General features: G+C 41.1%; 1 protein-coding gene across 9 annotated transcripts in view; it reads right to left on the reverse strand.

Annotated features, from left to right (window-relative positions):
* Positions 1-623: 623 nt before the first annotated feature.
* AK9 (adenylate kinase 9) overlaps positions 624-22561 on the reverse strand; it is a 156721-nt gene continuing 134783 nt past the window's right edge. For 7 of the 9 annotated variants that reach the window (XM_065590208.1, XM_065590205.1, XM_065590206.1 and 4 more), the window contains 9 exons: positions 18626-18827; positions 16832-16978; positions 15712-15932; positions 11169-11365; positions 10712-10881; positions 8463-8561; positions 8281-8383; positions 6880-6994; positions 624-1157 (listed from right to left, as the gene is read on the reverse strand). In XM_065590208.1, coding sequence (XP_065446280.1) covers positions 955-1157; positions 6880-6994; positions 8281-8383; positions 8463-8561; positions 10712-10881; positions 11169-11365; positions 15712-15932; positions 16832-16978; positions 18626-18827 — 1457 coding nt within the window. In that variant the 3' untranslated portion in view covers positions 624-954. Of the gene's footprint in view, positions 1158-6879; positions 6995-8280; positions 8384-8462; positions 8562-10711; positions 10882-11168; positions 11366-13202; positions 13336-15711; positions 15933-16831; positions 16979-18625; positions 18828-22561 lie in introns of those variants that run through there. The other 2 variants (XM_065590210.1, XM_024102461.3) reach the window with 2 other exon arrangements.

A 22561-nucleotide genomic window follows, 5' to 3' on the forward strand; every position in this document is an offset into this window, starting at 1 on the left:
AGTATATAAGGTGCCACAGGACTCTTTTAGGCTTTTTAAAAGTCCTTTCAAACAGAATGATACGGGCCTGAAAATGGATAGGTTCTTAGTGTTTTTCTGAGATAAAGATCTTCGAGAACTTTTTTAATATTTTAGTTTTACATTCACACCCTCCTTAAACTGTAAATTGCAAATATGGCTGTACAAACATAAAGAACTACGTAGAAACAATACAAGGAACAGGCAATAATTACTGTGGTCAGATGTCATGTCACCTGTAGGTACTTATTTCCAAGAGCATTCTGTTTGGGTATGTTTAAAAACACTGGTATCTTGAAACTTCTTGATTACTGTTATAGACCATTTTTCCTGAAAGGTTTTTTAAACATCCTTTTTCCCCTTGAAATGATTGGTTACATTGTTAATGATCAGAAATAATGGTGGGTGTAAAATCTAGAACAAGTTAATCAATGTAGTCATGTGTCTAACTGCCTCAGACTGTACAATGGTGTTAAAGTAAATTTAAGCTTGTTTCATTGCATGTAATAAAAGTGCATTTATTGTACTAATAATGCTGACATACTGAGAGACAGGAAAATATCTGAAATGACTATGTGGAAAAACAAGATTGTAAAATTCAGTGAAGTGTTTCAGAATATTTAATAATTTTATTTCAGTGCTGATCAAAATATTCCCTACTTTTCATTTCTAAAACATATTGTATATGAATATTAAACTAAATATTTGTTTCTACAATAAACTACATCAAATCTATGCCAGCCAATCATAACTAAATTCTGCGTATCAGAGTATTTTATCTATTCATAAAAGTATAACGTTCTTTGTTAACAGAATTACTTTTATGGATAAGCCTTTATGACCAGTTGAAGTACAAAATAAGTATATTCACCAAGCTAATCAGAATTCAGTAGTTCAATGAAAATGCTCAATTATTTCATTATTGCACATTCCAAACTAACCAGAGGTTGGATCTACATCTTTAAGACACAAAAACATCCGTAATTTGTGATCAAAGTCAATAGGTCTATTTTGAGGTTCTTTGTATTTACGCGTCATTTTGGTACCCAAATAGGGGATGAGGTCACAGTGATCTATGAACTGCTCCAGTTTCTTCTTGTACTTTTTTCGTACATATTCTGAGCTCCTGGGGTTGTAAGCTGCAAGAAATCAAGTATATTAAAATATGCCATGTTACATTTATATTTTTAAATTTATATTGCAATCATCATGATATATGGAGTCATATTACAAATTAAAGACAGAAAGATCAAACCCACACCTTTCCACCTCAACTACTGATAACACTACCACAGGCTACATCCGAAGGCAACATGCCCAGATTAAAAAAAAAAGGGTTTGGGATGTGATTTTCAGAAGTGCAGAGCATTCATAACTTGAATTTAAATAGCCATGGGTGCTCAGCTTTTTGGTCTTTCATGAAAAAAAGCATATAAAAATACATCTTAAATAGCCAAGTGGAAAGAAATTTCAGGGCCAAGGGCCTTATACCACAACCCCAACCCCACTTCTTCCACCCCACATTTTGGTATTCAACCATGGTGACAAAAAGCAAGAGTATTCTTGTTGAGTGTAATTGTAATGAGGCATAGGGGAACTGGTGGTTTAAGACAGCCAAATCTCAGGCCAGTCAGTGCTGTATAGATGATAATCGATATCTTGAATGGGGCCTAGAACTGGACTGGACAGCATGGGGAACTATGCTACATGCTATAACAATCTGTCTTACTTAAAAATGTATGCAACTGCCTGCGGCACTAGCTGAAGCCCTGAGTGATGTTCAAGTGTATTTGTAAGCAGAGCATAATACAGCAGTCAAGCTAGTGGGCATGAATAACTATGGTGAGGTAACCTAACCATTTCCTTTCCATGAGTGACATCTCTCCTAATCTGTGATTTATAGGCAGTGCCTTTTCTGCACAGTTATTGGAAGCAGTTCAGCACTGTTACTAGGGAACTCTGAGTGAGACCATACCTATTATTTCTGCCCACCAGAAGATTGCTTCCAAAGCCACAGGAACACTTAGATGTGATTTTAAAACAAAACCCTAACAATAGAGTCAAAACTGGTAGACAAACTAGATGTCATTTCAGTGTGGGCATGTGTTAGGCTAAACTCTACTTCTAGTTTTCCTAATTGTAAATCACCAGCGTGGGTGGATTGTTTCAGATGTTCTGAAAAGAAATGATCAGGTACCAAACTTCCATTCTGGAGCCCAGCATCTCCCACAATCTGTGACTGATGTGCACTAAAGCACAACAGTGAAATAGTAAAGCACAGGAATGAAGGAAAGAGACAGTGTAGGTAAAAGGGAGGAAGACAGAAGTCCAAACTGCTTGAGAAAAAAGCTCTAGAAAAATCTACAATGGGACCAACGCACAAAGCACCTTCCCGCAAAGGATGTATTTTAAGAGGACAGGAGGTGCACTTAATGTTAAAAGCATTGGTCAGGGATCAAGTGGCTACTCTATATATCTCCTCTGTAATAGTCAAGGCTCTGTCCAGAAAACTGCTACAGAGTGTGTGGAATGACGTTGAATCCCTGGAACTGTTTAACAGATGCTACAAAAGTGTTAACAATTCAGCACGTCATCCGCATGGCCAGGGAGAATTTGGAGGTCTATACACTTTGGGAGAAAGTGAATGAAACTTGAGGCTGATTCTGTGAATGAATCTGTACATTTGAGATAAATTTTCATGGCTCTTTACATGTCCAGATGGTGCCCTAAATTCTCCTTAGGTTGTTAATGGTTTGAACACAAAGATAGTACAACAATTTCATGAGAAGTGTGGAAAATGTAATGTATTGATTAGAAAGCATTTGGGGATTAAGAAATCACTTTGTTTTTGTAGAATATATTATATGGTTCTTTCATTGACAGCACAGCGGACTCTGAAACCTTTCTTGTTGAATTAATAGTCACAAGGAAACAGGTCTTGATAGAAAGATAAATATTAGAACATGTCATAATATAAATGGTTTCAAACCTGTTCCTTAATTGTTGTTCTTCCAGATACGTTGCACATGTCCTTCCACTCTTGGTGTCTGTGTGCCCAGCTGTCAGAAACTTTTTCCCTCCATAGTACCGGTTGGGCAGCTTGAATTTTCCCAGCTGGCTCATGCTGCTGTGTGCAGGTATAAAGGGCAGAGCCCCTGGCCCCAGTTCCTTCTTGCCATAACTCCAATGTAGAGGGATAGAAGGGAAAGTCAGGGAACGGACATGTTCAGCACATCTTGAAGAACAACAGTTATGGAACAGGATAGTACTGTTTTTAATTCTTCAAGTGATTGCACATGTGCATTCCACTCTTGGTGACTCACAAGCCATAGAACAGGAGAGAGGATTGGATTCTATTTCAAGAAAAATGGGAGAACAACTCATCCCACTCTAGCATCGTCTCTGGTGTCTTGACCCACAGCATAGTGGGATGCAAATGTGGACCAAGCACCAGATTGCCACTTTACAAATGTCTGCAACTGGAACTTGTGCCAAAAAGGCCACTGAGTTTGATTGTGACCTCAACAAATGAGCTGTAATTCTGATGAGCGGAATGATATTAGCCAATTCAGAGCATATACATATATCGGATGAGATCCAAGAAAAAATTCACTGGGTGGAGACTGATTGACCTCTTACTTTGTCAGCCACTGCTATGAACAGCTGGGAAGATTTACGGAAGTGTCTGGTTCTATCTAGGTAAAACACCAAGGTTCTTTTGATGTCCAAGGTATGCAAACGCTCTTCCTCCTGGCTTGTATCCTGCTTGCGGCAGAGAATACGCATAGGGACATCAGCACAGAAAGACAATTAAAGTTCCTTGCCACTGCAAACACCTCTGGAGTAGTTGGCACTGAGATGGTTTTTTGTTGTGGTGCCGAAGAAGTTGATGATGCCTCTTCTGGCCTCGACAATGCCCCTTGTGGTGCTGGAACCGACTGTGCTGATTTAGGCAGACATTTGGAGGAGTGCTTAGGGTTCAGGTGCACTCTATTCAACTCCTTGACCACCTTACCAGACTTAGAGGCTGGAGATCTTCCCCTGGAAGCCTTGTACTTTTTCCTCAGTGTAGGCAAGGGAGAATGGTGCCGGGATTCTGCTAACACAGAAACTGCACCTCTCATTGAAGCTGCAGCACTCAGCACTGGGTCAGACTGGGATGACTCTGACTGTGGGCTGAGCAGCACTTCCATCAGCAGGAATTACAGCCTGGCCTTCCTATCCTTCTTCATCCTAGGCTTGAACTCTGGCACCCCAGTGTTCATGGGTGCCTCTCCCAAGCATGCGAGGAAGGTATTGTGCAAGTTGCTAACTGGCATAGGCCTGGAGTAAAAAGCACCCGGTGACCAGGGCACACCTTGGTACCATGAATAGAAAGACCCCAAACGGGGAAATGACAAATCCAAAAAAATTGCTTTTTTAAACTAAGAACTAGACTAACAATATATATACACTATGTTACACAAAGGCCGAGAGAAGAATTGTTCCAGCATAGAACAGAGTTCCAACATAAATTGTGGGCAGTAAGAAGGAACTGGCTCTGCCCTTCATACCTTCACAAAGTGGCATGTGTCAGGAGTGGGAGCTCAAGATACCAAATGGGTACCACAGAGGGGAAAAGTTTCCAATGCCCATGTGCTGGGTGCACAGACACCAAGAGTGGAATGCACATGTGCAATCATTCAAAGAAGAACTGAAAAATGATAAAGCAAGAGTCTGTAAGACCAAATGCAGGTCCCACTCTGGGATGATAGTCACAGGGCTCTCCAAACTAGTGATAAGGCATTTAATGGCGCTTGAGGCTCATGGGTGGTTGATCAGGGATTCTGTTGTTCCAGCTCATTGCACACTCCTGAGGATCAAGACATGTCCTTGACTCCTCATTGGAACCACCACTACATCTTCAAAAAAAAAAAAAAAAACCAAAACCCCACCAGATTTACCCAGATTTGATGTAATTCTATCCAGTTTTGGAGATAACCATAGATGTCTAGGATTCTAGGATTTCTAGGGTCAAGCTAGTTATCCATGCACAAGAAGAATTTTATCCAGGTGGCCAAGAAAGTTTTACAAGGTTGACTCCCTGACTGTGACTAGTAAACTATTAATTAATCTATTAGAGAAGACCTCAGTGCTCTGAAAGCTCCGCAGAGACACAAAGCATGTGAAGAACCTGATAAAGAAGATAAACTTTCCGTTAGCTAAAAAAACAACAACCCATGTAAAGCAAGAGGTTAAAAATAACAAAAGGCAGGGGAGAGCTGAACCACTGAACACATTACTCTATCACAGGCAAGACTTCTGGTGAGTGGAAGTAAAGGATGTGGTCTTGCCCAGAGTCCCCTAGCAACAACACTGAACTGCCTCCTATATCTGCATAGAAAGCTCAGTCACAAACCAGGGAGATGTTAGACTCCTGAATACACTGGAGAGGAGAGCTTGCCCTCTCTGGGCTAGCTACAGATGAAAAGTTCTTTAGGCCACCCTAGTCACCTGTGTATCCAGGAGCAGTGAAGAGTCAAATAATAAGCTGACATGAACAACTGAGACAAAATTTAGGCATACTCCCTAAGTGGCGAAAGCAGTCCTTACACCTGTCAATTCCAAAAGATGTTTTATTCTATCAACAAGTATCACTTCAATCTTCTATGAACTGAGTTTAAGTCAGCTAACTTTCATTAAGGATTGTATTTATCTATCTACTGGGAAAGTAAGGAGATCCTAAATAATGTAGGTTCAATAAGAATGAGATGCAGAACTGAAAATCATCAGCATACTGGTAGTATAACAGTCCATAAGTAAGGGTAAATTTAGTCATGGGTATTTTTAGTAAAAGTCATTGGCAATAAACAAAAATTCATGGCCCGTGACCTGTCCATGACTATTACTATAAATACCCCTGACTAAATCTTAGCTGCTCCTAGGGCCCTGGAGTGCTGCTGTTCGGGACAGCGGGGGACCCTGGGGTTGACTGCCCCATACCACCCACTGCTCTGAGGCCCCTGGGAACCGCTGCTCCGACAACCTCTGGGGTGGCCCCTGGGACCACTGCTCCAGGGCCACCCCCGGGACTGCTGCTGCTCAGGCAGCCCTGAAGCCAGCTGCCTGAGGCCACCCAAGGAGCAACTGGTGCAGCTGGCCCTGGGGACAGCTGCTTGGGTGACCCTGGGGTCAGCCACACTGGCCGCTGCAACTGTGGAAGTCATGGGAGGTCCTGGAAAGTCACGGAATCCGTGACCTCTGTGACAGACTCACAGCCTTACCCATACATTTTGAAATTTTCCCCAGTGACCTCACAAACAAGCTAGCAGGTCAACAACACTTGACTATGGTAAAGGCTGCTAAAAGATCTAATTATATCATCATGTACATTTGACCCGTGTCCTTCCCTAGAAAGTTACTGATGCAGCTTTTTGTATCATAACGAGATCTAATTTAGTGGATCAGTACCATTACAGTGACTCCAACCAGTTTTAAAATGGTTCAGGTTGCCCAAGACTGGCTTACACTATAGCTCCAGCTAGCTTTAAAAGCAATTCTTTTTGTTGTGTTTTAAAACTAGTTAATTTGGGGGGGGGGGGAGGGGGAATTTCCCTAGTACGGTGATAAAGTAACATTAGAGTCTCACAATATTTTTTGGGGGGCCTACTAATACCTCTTTCACCTTGGTGCCCTATATATTTGCCAAAAACGTGTTTATATGTACTATGCTATATATAGTATTTATTTTTAAGAATCAGACTTCAGAAGAATGGGGAAATCAGATGAGTCAGTGATAGAATTTTTATCTAAAAATATTATATAAAAGAATTCATTCCATTTATTCAATTAATGCTATTACTATAGCACATTTTACCATACCTTTTAAATGATAGGCCACAAACAGCAGAGCAGTTTTTTTTACACTTAAGAACGGAAACTTTGGCTTTAAACAGCCCACTTCATTCATAGCTTTTATTAGAGCAGTTGCTATCCCCTGAAGAAATAGAAATTGTTTTAAGAAGGCCATGTAGCAAGGACTTGAACACAGTATACCAAAAATACATTAAAGGTCTGATCCTGCTGTCACGTAAGTCTATCTGTATAAGTTTTGATATACCATGGTGTTTGAGCATCTAAATAAATGGGAGTTTTGTTACTGACTTCAACAGGAGTAAAATGTTATCTTTTCCATCCATGTTATAGAAAATAAAATGCCTGTTTAGTATTTATTTTAATAACACTTTCCCATGGCAAGTTGCCATACTGTTAGCAACGCCATGTAAGTTTTACGTGAGAGTGTGCGCAAACATATGTATATGAACATGCATGGCCAGACCTGCCAGTGCAGTGTAGCTACTCCATGCTGTACTGTACTATCATCATACTCAGCTCATGAACCCAGTTTAACTTTCAGAGGATCACCCCAGAACAAGAGTGATCCTCCAATGCCACAGAGCCAAAATAGAGATTCTTATGTCACATACTCTCCTTGTTGCCAACACAGCATGGAAAAGAAGGCAAGCTTCTGGGAGCAGGATCTATGTTTTTGTTATGCGTTTGTACAAAACAGCACTACGCTATGATTAAGACCCCTAAGTGCAACTGCAATAAAAACTAAAACAACAAACAGGAATGCCCTATACCATGCCGGTCCTCTGTATCCTTGGTCCTCCATCACCATTAAAGGCTGGCTTAAGTTACAGCCGCTCTCTATGCACAAAGCAGCACCAATATTAGAGCAGTACAAAGGTCAGCTTTATACCACCTGCACATCCCACCTACAATGGATTAGTGGATGCAAAGATGGATTAGGGGGCAGATGATATGGTCATAGGCCTCTGACAAACTGAATGGGCATGGATATTAGCTCCATATGTATTTTACACAAAAACACTATGTATGTAGTAGTATAACTCTGTGATAAATTAGAGAGCCATAAGATAAATGGAGGAACTTTGGGATAAATTTTATTACATTGTTCTGCAGTTTATCATGTATCTTTGATCACCTCACCTGGATTCTGCCCATTAATTAATCTTCCCCAGGACTGCTTTAAGATTACAAATCTCCGAATAGCTTCAAACAGCTGCCATTTTTTATACTACCAGTAGTATCCTCCCTTAACTGTAAGTACATATATTACCATGATCTTTATTGAATTTCTATTAATAAAATCAAGATTAATAATACATTTTAAAATAAAAAGCAAAAATCAGAAGACACAGTATGATCCTATGTTGTAGCTTAAATTTAATTTAAATTAAAGAAGCAAAAACTAGCCTGTTCAAGATATCCAGTCAGGGGAAGAGCAGTACGTAGAACTGGTTCCTTTATTGGAGGGAGTTTATGTGGAAGCTTCTGATTCCAGTACTTTTCTGGTAACCTAAGACAAAGAAGTTAAGTGCTTTCAAGACAGAAAATATGAAATGATTAAAAGTTAAAATAAAAGTTAATAAATTCACCTCATAAACTTCTGGAGTTTTTCTTCATTTTCAAAAATATATAGCTTATCTCGATATTCCACAGCATACTCAATGGTGCCAGGTACCAAGGCTTCGTATCTCAAAAGACAGAATAAGAAACAAGTATATATCTACAAGGAATATGAAGCATCACTTGTGCTATTTAAATACATTAAAAATTAGGACTGTTCTGATCTAATAGCTCTACTAATTACAAAAACAACTGGGTATGATAGTTCATGCTCCCATCATGTGACTGACAGAGCTACTCATAGCTCACAATTTGAATCGGGTACATTGCCTCAATAAGGAACATGGGCCCTACTCTAGACTTGCCTGTAAACAGCCTCCTACAGGGACTGTTTCTCTGGATGAATATTTTTGAAGCTGAGAAGGGGTGGTCTAGAGCTGGCTATGCTAGCTTTATCCCAACCATGGATTTTCCCACAATGAGTGAATGCCCAGCTACCTTTTTAGGAGAACTTTGTGGCCTTACTGTGTGATACTGGTGGCTCAATTTGTATCTTCTTAGAATGTCTGAGATTTGGGTGCCATTTTGAATAATTAACAACTTGAAAACCCAAAGTAAATCTTGGTTGAAACCATTCAAACCATGCAAGTTTTGTCACAATCAAAAATAAGGCTACAGAGATCCTCTCCTCACAGGACGTACTCCCCTCCAAAAGGTTCAAGCTCACCCATATGTTTAGCCATCTTTAGAGAAGGTAGGGGAGGGAGTCCTATGTGATCTATTATTAAGGTTAAGATTCTGTCACGGTTATTTTTAGTAAAAGTCAGGGATAGGCACTGGCAATAACCAAAAATTTACGGAAGACCTGTCCCTGACTTTTACTAGAAATAACTGTGACAAAATGGGGAGGAGGGGATCCAACACCCACCATTGCTGCTGCTTTTGGGTTCCCCAGGCACCCTTGGTGGCTCAGAGATCCATGGTCCCCCTGCCACTAGGGTGGCTGAGAGTGCCGAGGTTCCCACTGCCACCTGCAGCAGCTGGGATCTGTGGGGGCCCCATGTGGTGGCTGGGAAGGGGTCCTGCCCCCCACGGTATCTAGGAGCTCCAGGGTCCTGCCCCCACCGCCGACAGTGGCTGAGAGCTCCGGGGGTCCCCCCACCGCCTGTAGTGGCTGGGAGCTGCAGCCCTGCCCCCACAGTGGCTGGGAGCTGCAGTGGGCCCCGCTGCCTGTGGCAGCTGAGAGCTCTGGGACCCCGCTGCTGGCTGACAGCTACAGCCCCGCCAGCTCGGGGTTGAAGCGGAAAATGTCAGAGGACGCTGGAAGTCACGGATTCCATGACCTCCATGACATAATCTTAGCCTTATCTATTATGTATTAAGTGACAATAATATGCTTCGCACTGTACAAGATACAAAAGAAGAAACAGTCCCAGCCTCAAAGAGCTTACAGTATAAGAACCTCTCCCAATCTATCCCCCAAAGTCTTCAAGAGGTAGCCATCTGGTCAACTCTCTTCCCTACTTGTTTCAGGGGGCCTGTTAGTAGTAGGTCTGCTCCTTAGCTCCAGGAAAGATCTTTGCAGGGATAACAAACCTGTTTGCTCTCCACCTGCTTTGTCTGCTGGAGGTGTGTAGAAGCTGATCCTCTTGAGGATGCTCTACTGGCTGGCCTCATTCTGCTCATTAGAAATACTTCAGAGCACACCCATGTTAACAGAATTTCAAATTAGTAGGATATCTTTCAGCCTCAGAATGAGGCTAATGTGGCATCAACAGCAGCTAAAGCAGTAGACTTTTTAACTACCACTACTGCAGAAAGCAAAAGGACCAGTCATGTCACCAGTCCCTAAAAGACACTTATAGATCTTGAGGAGAGGAGAGATGGCCTACTGGCTGCCCATTCACCCACCATAGAAGAAAAAGACTGGAGCAGTCTCACAGGCTGCCCTGTGAAAATATCAGAAGGAATGAAGGATGGAAGGCTACTGGACCCCACTAGACAGTAGCGAAAAACAGGAGTAGGAACTCTGTTTTTTTGGGGAACACAAATCTATGCTGGTTTAGCCCGCTTCATGTTTTATGTAATCTCTTCAATGTTTCAGGTTCATAATGAAGCCCGAAGCCAAGTGGGTTTCAAAAGTTTATTTTACAAAAGTTTTGCAAGGGCACAATGTAAAGAATTGTAATTGTTGTTTCTGTTGAAAAGAGAAAAGCAGTACTTTGTCAGGGTCCTTTTTTTTTTTTAAATAAATATTCTGGGAAATGTAAGGATTTACCTTTGTTTTCCATCTAGGTAAGTGACTGGACAGTATCCTTGCATTTCAGCCTTTTTAGGGAATAAGGCCTTCACTTCTGCCATTGTCAGTTTCTTTGGTAGCATATCTGGTGAGGGAAGAGGATGAGGTGCTAATGGTGGCACATACAACTCTGGTGCATTCAAGAATTCCTGTAGTAAGAGAAAATAAACGTTTGTATTACAAAAGAAACATAGCATTATATAAACATTATACAAGCTACACGAGATGTGGCTTATTGCATTCTGGCTCTGCTGCTCTTTCTTGCTGCTACTTCCCTTCCTTTCACAGATGCAGTACCTGCTCCTAGTTAAGCTACCCTTCATCCTATCCCACCCTTGCTGAGGCCATTGAGTCCCTTAAAAAAAGAACAGGAGTACTTGTGGCACCTTAGAGACTAACAAATTTATTAGAGCATAAGCTTTCGTGGGCTACGCACATTCAATTCTGCCTGTGAAGCCATTTTGTAATAGTGTCCTCGAAACTCTGCTGCAGACTGCAATGATGAGGTTACAGAGCAGTCAACCAGTTCACCCTTTTTTGCGAGGCTGACAGGACAATATTGTCCAAACTCTCCCAGCCGAGACTGCAGCTCTTGGGGTGTGATACATAAATCAGCAATACTGGCTGCTTTTCCTGTCGATAACAGAATAAAATGTTATTTTGTAACATTTAAACATTTTTCACATGCAGTACAAAATGTTGCCGTTTTGAGGATTATATACTTTGTGGAAATGTAACACTTATACTCAATGATGAGAATCACAAACTGGCAATCTTTATAAATAATTTGATTATTAAAGTAACTAGTTGGCAAAATATTTTATTAATTTATGTTGGTAATCTTTTCTTTAGCAATTACTTAAGAAATACAATAGCTAATGTTGCAGGTTCCTACTTATGATTAATTTATTAGTCAGCTTTCTTTGAGGTAGTTTAGCATTACAGGTGTACTGTTTCATTCCTCTGATGCAAAGGAACATTTCAATTGTTATTTGATTTCTTGACATGAATGAGAATGAGTTTAAATTAGAATGTGATAAAAACTCTCATTTATTCACCCCAGTCTTACAAACTTGAGGGTCTAGCTAACAGAGTTATTCAAGATCTTTTGGAATAAAATATCTAAGAAAATCCAATTTATATTTTAAAAGTCTGATGTTCAAATTATAGATTAAAGAGGAATTAAATATTATTTGGGTTATGACTGAAGTTTAGAAGATTGAAGTTCAGCTGTCAATATGAGGGCTGTAACAGGTGAAGCAAAAGGAGGATGTAAAATAAGGCAGCATGTCTTTCCTCCACAAGCATTCTAACTTACATTGCACCATCCTCAAGGATAGCTGTGGCCAAACTCAACCCTGGTGTAAGATAACTCAACAATTAAAATGTGTCAGTTTATGCCAGGACTGTATTTGATCCCCAAAGAATAGCAATTTGGTCCCCACAGAACAACAAACCAATTCAAGTAACATTTGTTATGTACTCATACTAATAGCAAATCAATGCATATTATGTTAGTTCGCCACTTACACCCCTCACCCCAGTTACATTTGGAAGACGAGAAAATATCTGCCTCTGCTTCTGTGTTCCTGGATCTCAGGCACCAGCTCTTATCCTCTCTATTGCCAGCAGATTTCTCTAAATGGGATTGTCCCCTCAGAGACCATGGATTTATTTATTCATATATTTAAACTTAATAAAAGTGTGAAGATTGTATATGGATGCTTTGTATTCATGCAGTCTTTAAAAACTACAATAGAATCAATAAAAAGAACAGGAGTACTCGTGGCACCTTAGAGACTAACAAATTTATTAGAGCATAAGCTTTCGTGGACTACAGCCCACTTCTTCGGATGCACGAAAGCTTATGCTCTAATAAATTTGTTAGTCTCTAAGGTGCCACAAGTACTCCTGTTCTTTTTGCGGATACAGACTAACACGGCTGCTACTCTGAAATAGAATCAATGTACTCACTACACTCCCAAATAGTAAACACTCCCATTCACCCCGCCCATCCACTCAGGCTTCTTCCATGAAGAAGCCAGGGAGTGGAGGCAGGACTTGCAGAGACACTTTGTTATCAAATTCCATCCTCTGGCAAAATGCAAGATGCTTCTGTACTTCACAGTAGCAGAATCTGTAATGCCTTCACAGAGTGGCAGATAGCAACAGAATCCTTATTAGCTGGTAGGAGAAGAGGAATCAACGTATGGATCCTGAGGAATCTGAGGTATCTAACTCACAGAGGACTGCTAAGGAGCCAAGGACCAAGTAAAGCTTCTGTTTCCTGCCTTCCTGTGACTCCTAGTTCCTTGCTTTCCAACCTCACTAATTCCCAGACAAACAAAAATTTTGTTAAGGTTGAGTGTACACTCGGTAAAAAACCAAAAGCTTAGAGAGACATGGTAGGTGATGTACTATCTTTTACTGTTGAGCTTCTGTAGGTGAAGGACAAATTTTCAAGCTACACAGCTCTTCTTCAGGACATCTGTGTAGCTTGAAAGCTGTGTAGCTCTCTTTCACAAATACAAGTTGGTCCAATGAAAGATATTGCCTCATTCACTTTGTCTCTCTAATATCCTGGGACCAACACAGCTACAACACTGCAAAAAACAAACCTTGTAAGATTAACCTTAATTCTGAATTTTCTGTGTTTATAAATGTATTTTTATTTATACCAGTTTATAAAACAAAGCATCAGTCGTAGGCTGAGCATCCTTAATAAGTATTTCAAATATATAAGTAGAATAAAAGGTCTCTTCCAGTGCCTCCCACTATACAATACTCTGGCAATCACAAAAGTATAAACAAAACTTCAACCCCCAAACAGATTCTACTGCACTACCTAACAACCTAAACAGGAAATTTTTGAGGATTTGGGAAGGAAACTGAAGGTCAGCAAACTCAGGCTACTTTGTAACAAGGAGTGAAGGGTAAGGAAGCAAATTCCAAAAGATGCTAAGGAGTCCTACTGGAGAATATCTTAATTGCAACTCCCTTTCATATCAACTGGGCTCCACCTCAACCAACTCTGCTGACCTCAGCTGTGATAATCTGTCACAAGGAGAGACAGGGGGTCTCTTAAGGCTTGTCTACACAAACTTTTAGTTTGTGGCAAGGTGGGGACAAGTCCTTAGACCTTGTCTAAACTGGAAAAATGCATCATAGGGCTTGTCTACACAGAGAAGATGCACCAGTTTAACTTAAAATGGTTTAAGAACTGATTTACTTAAATCGATGCACACTCTTTTTGTGGACATACTTATAGCAGTTTAAAACCAGTAATAGCAGTTTAGCTTGCATTAGTAAATTTAAAGGTGCAAACTAAACAGATATAATTCAGGTTTAAATTGATTTTAGAACATCCGCACATTAAATTGCATTGGTTTAAGGAGGGACACCTGGAACATGGGTTTGCGTCCTTGACCATCTTGGCTAATAGCCATTGATGGATCACGAACTTGCCTAATTCTTTTCTGAACCCAGTTATACTTCACAATATCCACTGAGAGTTCCACAGGTTGACTGTGCGATGTGAGAAGAAGTACATCCTTCTGTTTGTTTTAAACCTGCCGCTTATTAATTTCATTACCTCTATTTCTTGTGTTATGTGAAGGGATAAATAACACTTCCCTATTCATTTTCTCTATACTAGTCATGATTTTATAGATCTCTATCATATCCCCCTTTAGTCTCTTCTTTTTGAAACTGAACAGTCCCAGGCTTTTTAATCTCTCCTCGTATAGAAACTGTTCCATACTCCAAACTAATCATTTTTGTTGCCCTTCTCTTTACCTGTTCCAACTCTAGTAAATCTTTTTTTTAGATGGGATGACTAGAATCGCATGGATTTAAATAGTTGTATTATGATATTTTCTGTTTTATTATCAATCCCCTTTCCTAATGGTTCCTAATATTCTGTTAGCTTTTTTTGACCGCTGCTGCAGTCAGCAGATATTTTCAGAGAATTATCCATGATGACTCCAAGATCTCTTTTTTGAGTGGAAACAGCTAATTTAGACCCCATTATTTTATATGTATAGTTGGGATGATTTTTTCCAATGTGCATTATTTTGCACTTATCAACATTGTATTTCATCAGTCATTTTGTTGCCCAGTCACCTAGTTTTGTAAGATCCCTTTGTAACTCTTCACAATCAGCTTTGGACTTAACTATCTTGAGTAATTTAGTATCATCTGTAAACGTTGCCACCTCACTGTTTACCCCCTTTTCCAGATCATTTACGATTATGTTGGATAGCACAAGTCTCAATACAGATCTTTGGGGGACCCCGCTATTTAGCTCTTTCCATTGTGAAAACTGACCATTTATTCTTACCCTTTGTTTCCGATCTCTTAACCAGTTACTGATCCATGGGAGTCCATTTCCTCTTACTCCATGACTGCTTACCTCGTCCCCTAGAGCGCTTTAACATAGTGTTGTGCGTGTTAAAGCGCACTAGGGAACTTTTAGTGTGCACCAGCAGGATCTACATGGACCAATTAATGCATAACTCACTAGTACGCTTTAGAAATCACACCCCTGTAGAGTGCATTACTTCACCATGTAGACAAGCTCTTTGTTAACGTAATGTAACATGGTGTAGACAAGAGACTCATGTTTAAAACCAATAGCATTAACCACGACCAACTAACATGTTCAGCCTCTATCTATGCAAGTTGTGTTTTGCATCACACTAGATAACATTTATTAGTTTCTGACATGATGCATTTTCCCAGTGTAGTCAAGATATTAGATTTTTTTATAAGTACTATTTTCTTGTAAGACTTTTATTACTACTAAGTAACTGAAATGTGCTCTGAAACTTAAATCCAGCTTAAAATGTTTTTGCCTGGGTTTTATTGCTTTGTATAATTTGAAGTAAATTAAAATTGAATCTAAATGTGACACAATGGGTTCCTTAAATTACAATTACAAAGCAGCAAGCACTATTTTTAAACAGCAATTCTTCTTTTACCTTCTCTTATTCTTTCCAAATATGTCTGGATCTGTTTAATGATCACCTGAACTTCCTCAAATATTTTGTTCCAGACCCACCACTTGCTGCGGAATGCATCAACCACACACCAGTTCTGATGTTCCTTCTCATAGTAAGTCCTAATAGCATCAATTTGCTTTTTATAGCAGGAGTTCTGAATAGCTAGAATCTGTGAGCTGTCATGTATAGGATAAGGTGGACTGAAGAAAATAAAAAATAGCAATGATTTAGGAAACAGCGTAGACATAAGAAGAATCAAAAACATACAAAATATATATTTTCCCTGATGATTATCTGATTGAATGTCAAAATTTATACATTAGAGTTCACTATCAATATTTTTTTCATTACGCTTATTGAAACTATAGAGCACTGTTGAGGAAATACAGCTCTGTTATCAAGAATCATATTGTCATCAATACAGAAAAAATTGTCTTTCGTTCTTATCATTACACAATTCTGAGGAATCAAGTGGAGGCTCCCTGCCTGCCGTGGCCCCACGCCGCTCCCAGAAGCGGCCAGCATGTTTCGCGGCCCCTGGGAGGGGGCAGGCGGTCTCCGTGTGCTGCTCCTCCCTGAGCACTGACTCTGCAGTTCCCATTGGCCTAGGAGCCTTAGGGAAGGTGTGGGGCAGGGGGTGGGGCAAGGGTGTTTGGGTTTGTGCGATTAGAAAGTTGGCAACCCTATGTGAGTTCCGGGATCGGGGTAACCGCCCGGCTCCCAGGGTCGCTGGCCCACAGGGCGGGGGGGTGGGGTCCAGGCTGCCACACTGGTTTAGATAAATAATTTGTGCATTGTACTTTGGAGAAATGAAACATTACCCCTGACCTTTAAAAAGGCCTACAATTAGAACTCTTACTCAAGGAAAAGAGACAGATAATGTTAGAGTCAGTTAAGTATCAGTTTCACTGACACTAATAACTCTTTTGTGGGTGAATAATAAAATCCAGTAGCAAGGCTAGCAAATACAGTTTTTGGTAGTTACTTTCAGCAGTACTCAGATATTATTTTGATGAGGGACATAAGAGTACTTAAATCGATACTTGAGAGAGATAAGATTTACGTGGATAAAATCATCACTCTTTGTTAGCATTGCTACCTGTCAGTGCTTTCCTTGTCTATCAGTGCTCTTCTAAAAAGCTCCTTTGCATCCACTTGTAACTCAAAGATTTTCACTGGAATTATTCTCATTGCTTCCAAGATGCTTACTTGTTTTCTTGTTACAGGATACCCATCAATAACAACTCTGTGTGAAAACAGAAACATGAATACAGGTTTAAAAAAACCTGTCAGTTCCTAATTTACCATTAAGACTAAACAGTAAATAGCAAGAACATATTTTTAATTACAGCAAAAAAAGATACCAAGGGTGTGGTCCTACCCCCTCAAGTCAGTGCATGAGAGATTTGCTATTATTAATAACAATTAGCAGCAGTATTAGAGTACTGTCCAGAGACCCCAATCAAGATCCAAGTCCCATTGAGTGAGGGGTTGTACAAACCTATAGGAAGACACCCTCCATCCCAGAGTTTACAATAAAACGTAATACAAAATATAAGAAATTGGAGGGAGTGGAGGAGGTAGGCCAAGCATAAAAGTGTAGGAACACATGGTTACATAGCCTGGTGACGTGCACAACTTAACAGTTCAGAGTCATTTAAAGTTGGAGTTTTAAATGATGAGATCTTATCTATTTATTTATAGCGATCCACAATCCCCACTGGTCCTCTACATAATTAGCAATTTGACTGGAGCAGGATTAGGTTCCAAAGAGATAACATCTAAATCAACAACTGCTACCTTAACTCAAGGTCTGCCTAATCTATATTAGGCATTGGTGGGCCAAGATACACCAAAACATTCCAACACCTTCACATCAAAGGAAGCTTATGCAATCCTGATCTCAAAGCTCAACACTGCATGTCAGCGATCAATTAGGTGTTGTCCTGTCCTGTGAGAATCACCCTTCTTTGGGAGAGGAGCTGGAGCTTGCGGGAGAGATAAAGAAGTAGGATGATTCTTAACTTTGGTCAGTTTGGCAGGCAGTTCCATTCTGGGGACAGCCTACTAGAAATTTGGATTCCATAGAGGTTAGGGGACAGAAGACAGATTTTATTTGCTGGCTGTTCCTAAAAAAACAAAATGGGAGCACTGAACTGTCAGTCTGCAATACCAGAGAGAAAAAAACTTGTGCAAGGGCAGAACAGGTACAGCGGAGTCCCAGAGCTCTATGGATAAGTCTGAGGGTACGTCCAGACTACCCGCCGTATTGGTGGGTAGCGATCAATTTATCGGGGATCGATATATCACATCTCGTTAAGACGTGATATATCAATCCCCGAACTCACTCCCCGTCAACTCCAGAACTCCACCGGAGCGAGTGGCGGTAGCGGAGTCGATGGGGGAGCCGTGGCCGTCGATCCCGCGCCGTGAGGACAGGAGGTAAGTAGGAATAAGATATGTCGACTTCAGCTACAGTAGCTGAAGTTGCGTTTCTTACATCAACACCCCCCTCCCCCAGTGTAGACCAGGCCTTGGTTGCCACTGGTATTTGTAGTAAGAGGTGCAATCCACATGTCTCAGACTGGGGGAGACATCAAAATTGAGAAAGAAACAGGAATTTTCAGTGTACAATGAAATACTGTCATTTTGGTTGAAAAAATATCTTTCAGAAAATGTGAAATATTAAAGGTAAAGGAGGAAAGTGAAATATTCTTACTTGAGAATTGTAGAAAATCATGCTGTGGACAGGACCAAAGTGTAACTTCTTAACAGACAAATGTTTGGTTCCATTGACACGTTTTAGTGAAACCACTTGTTTCATTATGGTTATTCAAATCAATCCTTATGAAAAGAATGTTATCTTACAAAAACAGACAGACAAACCTCTTACCCAGCAGTGCTGCACACATGATCCATCAGAGCCACTTCTAGAGCCTGGATGGCCAGTTCATCAGGTGCAGTCAGTCCTTTATGAAGATGCCACTTTAACATAAGTGCCAACTCACTCTCTGGCTGATTGTTTAACACTAGTCGTATAGCGTCTCCCACAGATAAGCGCATTAACCCATAGACACTTGCAAACTTCTTAGCAACTGAAAAATATTTTGTTTTTAACACTCAGTTTTCACTTAGACATCAATGCAACACAATGTTTTATTCACAAAATTCTGTTCATATTCCATAAAACTATGACTTTCATAACTTACATAAATGTAGTATGCTACTGGTATAGAGCCAAGACACAAGACTTCTCAAAAAATGTATTGTAGGTCAAGCTTGTGCATGTATGCATAATTTAAAATGCATTAAAATCCAGACATTGACACTGAACCCCCAAAAGCAATGTCTGCATTACTAAAGCAGTCACTGCTTAGTATAGGGCCAGGATTGGAATAGTAGGTACAGGATGTTACTTCTTCTTGTGCTCCCAACCAAGGGCATAAGGGGTGGAGCAGGCTGACCACCTCTCCAGTTAGCTTTCTACCACAAATAGCCATAGGATAAGGCTCTGCAGCAGAGGGGAAGGAGGGTGGGTAGTGAAATACAGATAGGAATCATACATCTCGAAGAAGTCCAGATACTGTACGAAGTAAGTAACTCTCTTTTCTTCTTTGCGTGATGGTCCCTATGGTATTCCATTTGAAGTGACTCAAGCAATTTTCATTAAGGAGGAGGACACAAGGAACTCTGTTGTACCACAGAATGAAGGACCGCTCTGCCAAAGAGGCCTAAACCAAAGTGTAATGTCTCTCAAATGTATGAATGTAGCTCCACATTGCTGCTGTGCTGCACTGCAAATTTCTAGGAGAGGAACATTTCAAAATGAAGCTACCATTGCAGCCTGTGCTCTAGTCAAGCGAGCCTTCACGCCTTGAGGAGGAAGGGTCGCTATCAGCTCATAACACAGCAGGATGCAGCCCAATATCCATTTCAACAGTCTCTGTGAGGAGATAACTTCTCCTCTCATGCATTCAGCAAAGGAGACAAACAGTTTGGGACATTTTCTGAAGGATTTCATCCTCTGTAGATAGAAGGCTAAAGCGCAATGGACATCCAGAGTGTGGAGCTTTCTGTCCTCTCTGGTGGCCTGGAGCTTCAGATAGAAAACACATATGTGGATGACCTGGTTCAGATGGAATTCTGCAATTAATTTAGACATAAACTTAGGATGTAGCCTCAAGGAAACCTTATCCTTATGGAAGGCCGTATAGCCCCCAACTCACCTATACTTCTGGCTGAGGTGATAGCAACCAGCAATGCAACCTTCACAGACAAATGAATGAATTAAATGAGTATGCCAGATTATCTTGGCTGGTTCTAAAATGGCCTCATTAATTGGCAGTGCCGCCTTACTGGTACCAACGTTCTGGTGGACATTCAGTAGCTTATGAGGTATATCCTATACTTCCTGCAGGTAGGTATATCCTATACTTCCTGCAGGTGGTCTGGAATGAATCTGAAATCCTTCTGAGGAGCTCCTGGGTCTGTAGTTATTAGATGGTGGCAGTGAGGCTGGTGCAACCATCCTATCTGGGGACAACAATGATAACCCCACTGGGGCGAGCAATTCTTCCTGGTCAGGGTATTCCTCTTCCTTAGATTGCTTCTGAGGGGTTTGAGGATCTTCTCTGAAAGGGAAAGCCTGTCTTGACTCCTGGTGTGACCCCAGTAATGCCAGTGTGAAGAGTCATAGGGAAAATGAGGCAGTCTCCATGGAGAAGCGTACCGCTGGTCCTGAGTTGGGTAGTCCCTCCTATGAGCAAGGGAGGGGCACCATGAGATCTTGGAGCCTCTGTTGGGGCTGACCCCATGTCTTGATCGGGTGGTGAAGCTCTCCCACTGTATCCAAGCTCATTGGAGGAACAGAACATTTCTTACTGATAATTTCCTTTCTGCTAGCAGTGTCTCCCACAATTCCAGACATCTGGGCTACTCCCCCCCACACACACTCTGCAGCTCACGCAGGTGAATCAAAGATTTGGCACATCCTGGCCATCTCTCTTTGCTCCTAGTTGCCACCAGCTGAGTTATTCCAAAGCTATGAAAATGACTTATATAACAATATTAACAACAAATACTCCAGAGGTAACAAACTATGTACAGTAGACAAAATGGCCACATGATAATGATTCCACATAATATCTGACCTTTGGCCCTTGAGCCATGTAGCGTAGGTAGGATTGTGGAAGACACTGCTACCAGAAAGGAAATTATCAGCCCAGTATCTCCCACAATTTGGGACATATGGGAAGTAGCAAACAGTGAACAGATATAGAAAGAGTTATGGAAGACGTCACCAGGAGAAAGACAGAGAAGGTACCCCCACTTTGAAAGAATTGATCAAAGGGCAATATTATTTCTTAGCCACTGCCTGCAGCACCTTCTTGCCAAAGGAGGCCCCTGCGGATGACAGAAAGTCCACCCTATAGTGCATAATGAAGTGTTAGTTGTTGACCAAGTGCTCACTTTGCATATTTCCAAGGTGAATGCACTTGCTTGTTCTGCCCTCCACGAGGTTGCTAGGGCTCTTGTGGACTGCACTTTGATCCCTTCCAGAATAGGAAGGGCTTGTAAACCTCCACAATGAATAGCCTAATCCATCTAGCAGTGGACAATGTGGAAACTCATGAGTCCTTGGTATTTTTCATGGAAGGACATGAATAGGACTCCTGACCTTCTCATGGATTTGAGGTAGAGAGCTCTCCGGACATCTAAGGTGTGTCACATTTTTTCAGTCCGATGCTATGGTCTTGGGCAGAACAAGGGAAGATCAACATCTTGGGAAGTGTGGAAGGAAGAGTTCATCTTAGCAAGAAATGATTCCAGACTTCTCGTGAATACATACTTTCATAAATAAGGCTACTAGCTCTGACACTTGACTGCTAGATGTGAGGCTATCAGAAAGCAAGTTTTGAAAGGCAGCTAGAATGCTGGCCCTGAAGTCAGAGGTTCAAAGGGATGACTTATCAAGGCTCTCAACATGGGTGGTAGGTCCCCTTTTGGGAAGAATGTTCTGTCCGCTGGCCTAGATAGCCAGACTGCTCTAAGAAATCTGGTTACCGGGGGGTTTCTGCTAGGGAGCCAGTGGATCCTACAAATGCTATGAAGAATAGACACTTGACGTGCTATGGTGCTGGGCTGAAGACATCTATTGATTCCTTTTTGGAGAAAATCCAAAATGGTTGGATTCTGGATTTCTGGTATTGACACTGTGCTCTTGGCATCAGCTACTGAATCTGGACCAGATAGAGGAATATGCTTTGTGTCAATATTCTTCCAGACGAAAACAGTCTTTATGACTTTTGAGGACAGGCCCAGTGATACAAGTTCTTCTCTCTCAATAGCCAGGCTGCCAGTTGAAGCTAGGTCAGATCTGGGTGGAGAAAAAGGACCTTGTGAGAGAATGCCTGGTCCTGATGGAAGCTAAAATGGAGGCTCCATTTTCAGTAATATCAAGTCAGAAAACCAAGGTCTCCTGAGCCAATGGGGAGGTATCAGTATTTCTGTGGCCTGCTCTCACTTTATTTTCTGGACCAACTTCACTAGGAGTGGGTAGAGAGCATGGCCATCTGCAGCCATCTTTGTGATAAAGCATCTGGTCCCCATGGATCTGGGGTCCATCTCCCTGGTGAAGTATTTTGGTCTCTTTGTGTTCATATGATTTACAAACAGGTTGGCTGAAGGGTGGCCAAACATCTGAATAATGAGGTTGAAAACTTCCCGATTCAGGAACCAGTTAGAGTTGTTGATCCTGCAACTGATGAGCCAGTCTGCCTTTTGGTTCAAGTCCTCTTTATGTGGATCCCACTGAGGGAAAGGAGAAGCT

Source organism: Chrysemys picta, chromosome 3 (assembly GCF_011386835.1).
Source record: "Chrysemys picta bellii isolate R12L10 chromosome 3, ASM1138683v2, whole genome shotgun sequence".
Lineage (NCBI taxonomy): Eukaryota > Metazoa > Chordata > Testudines > Emydidae > Chrysemys > Chrysemys picta.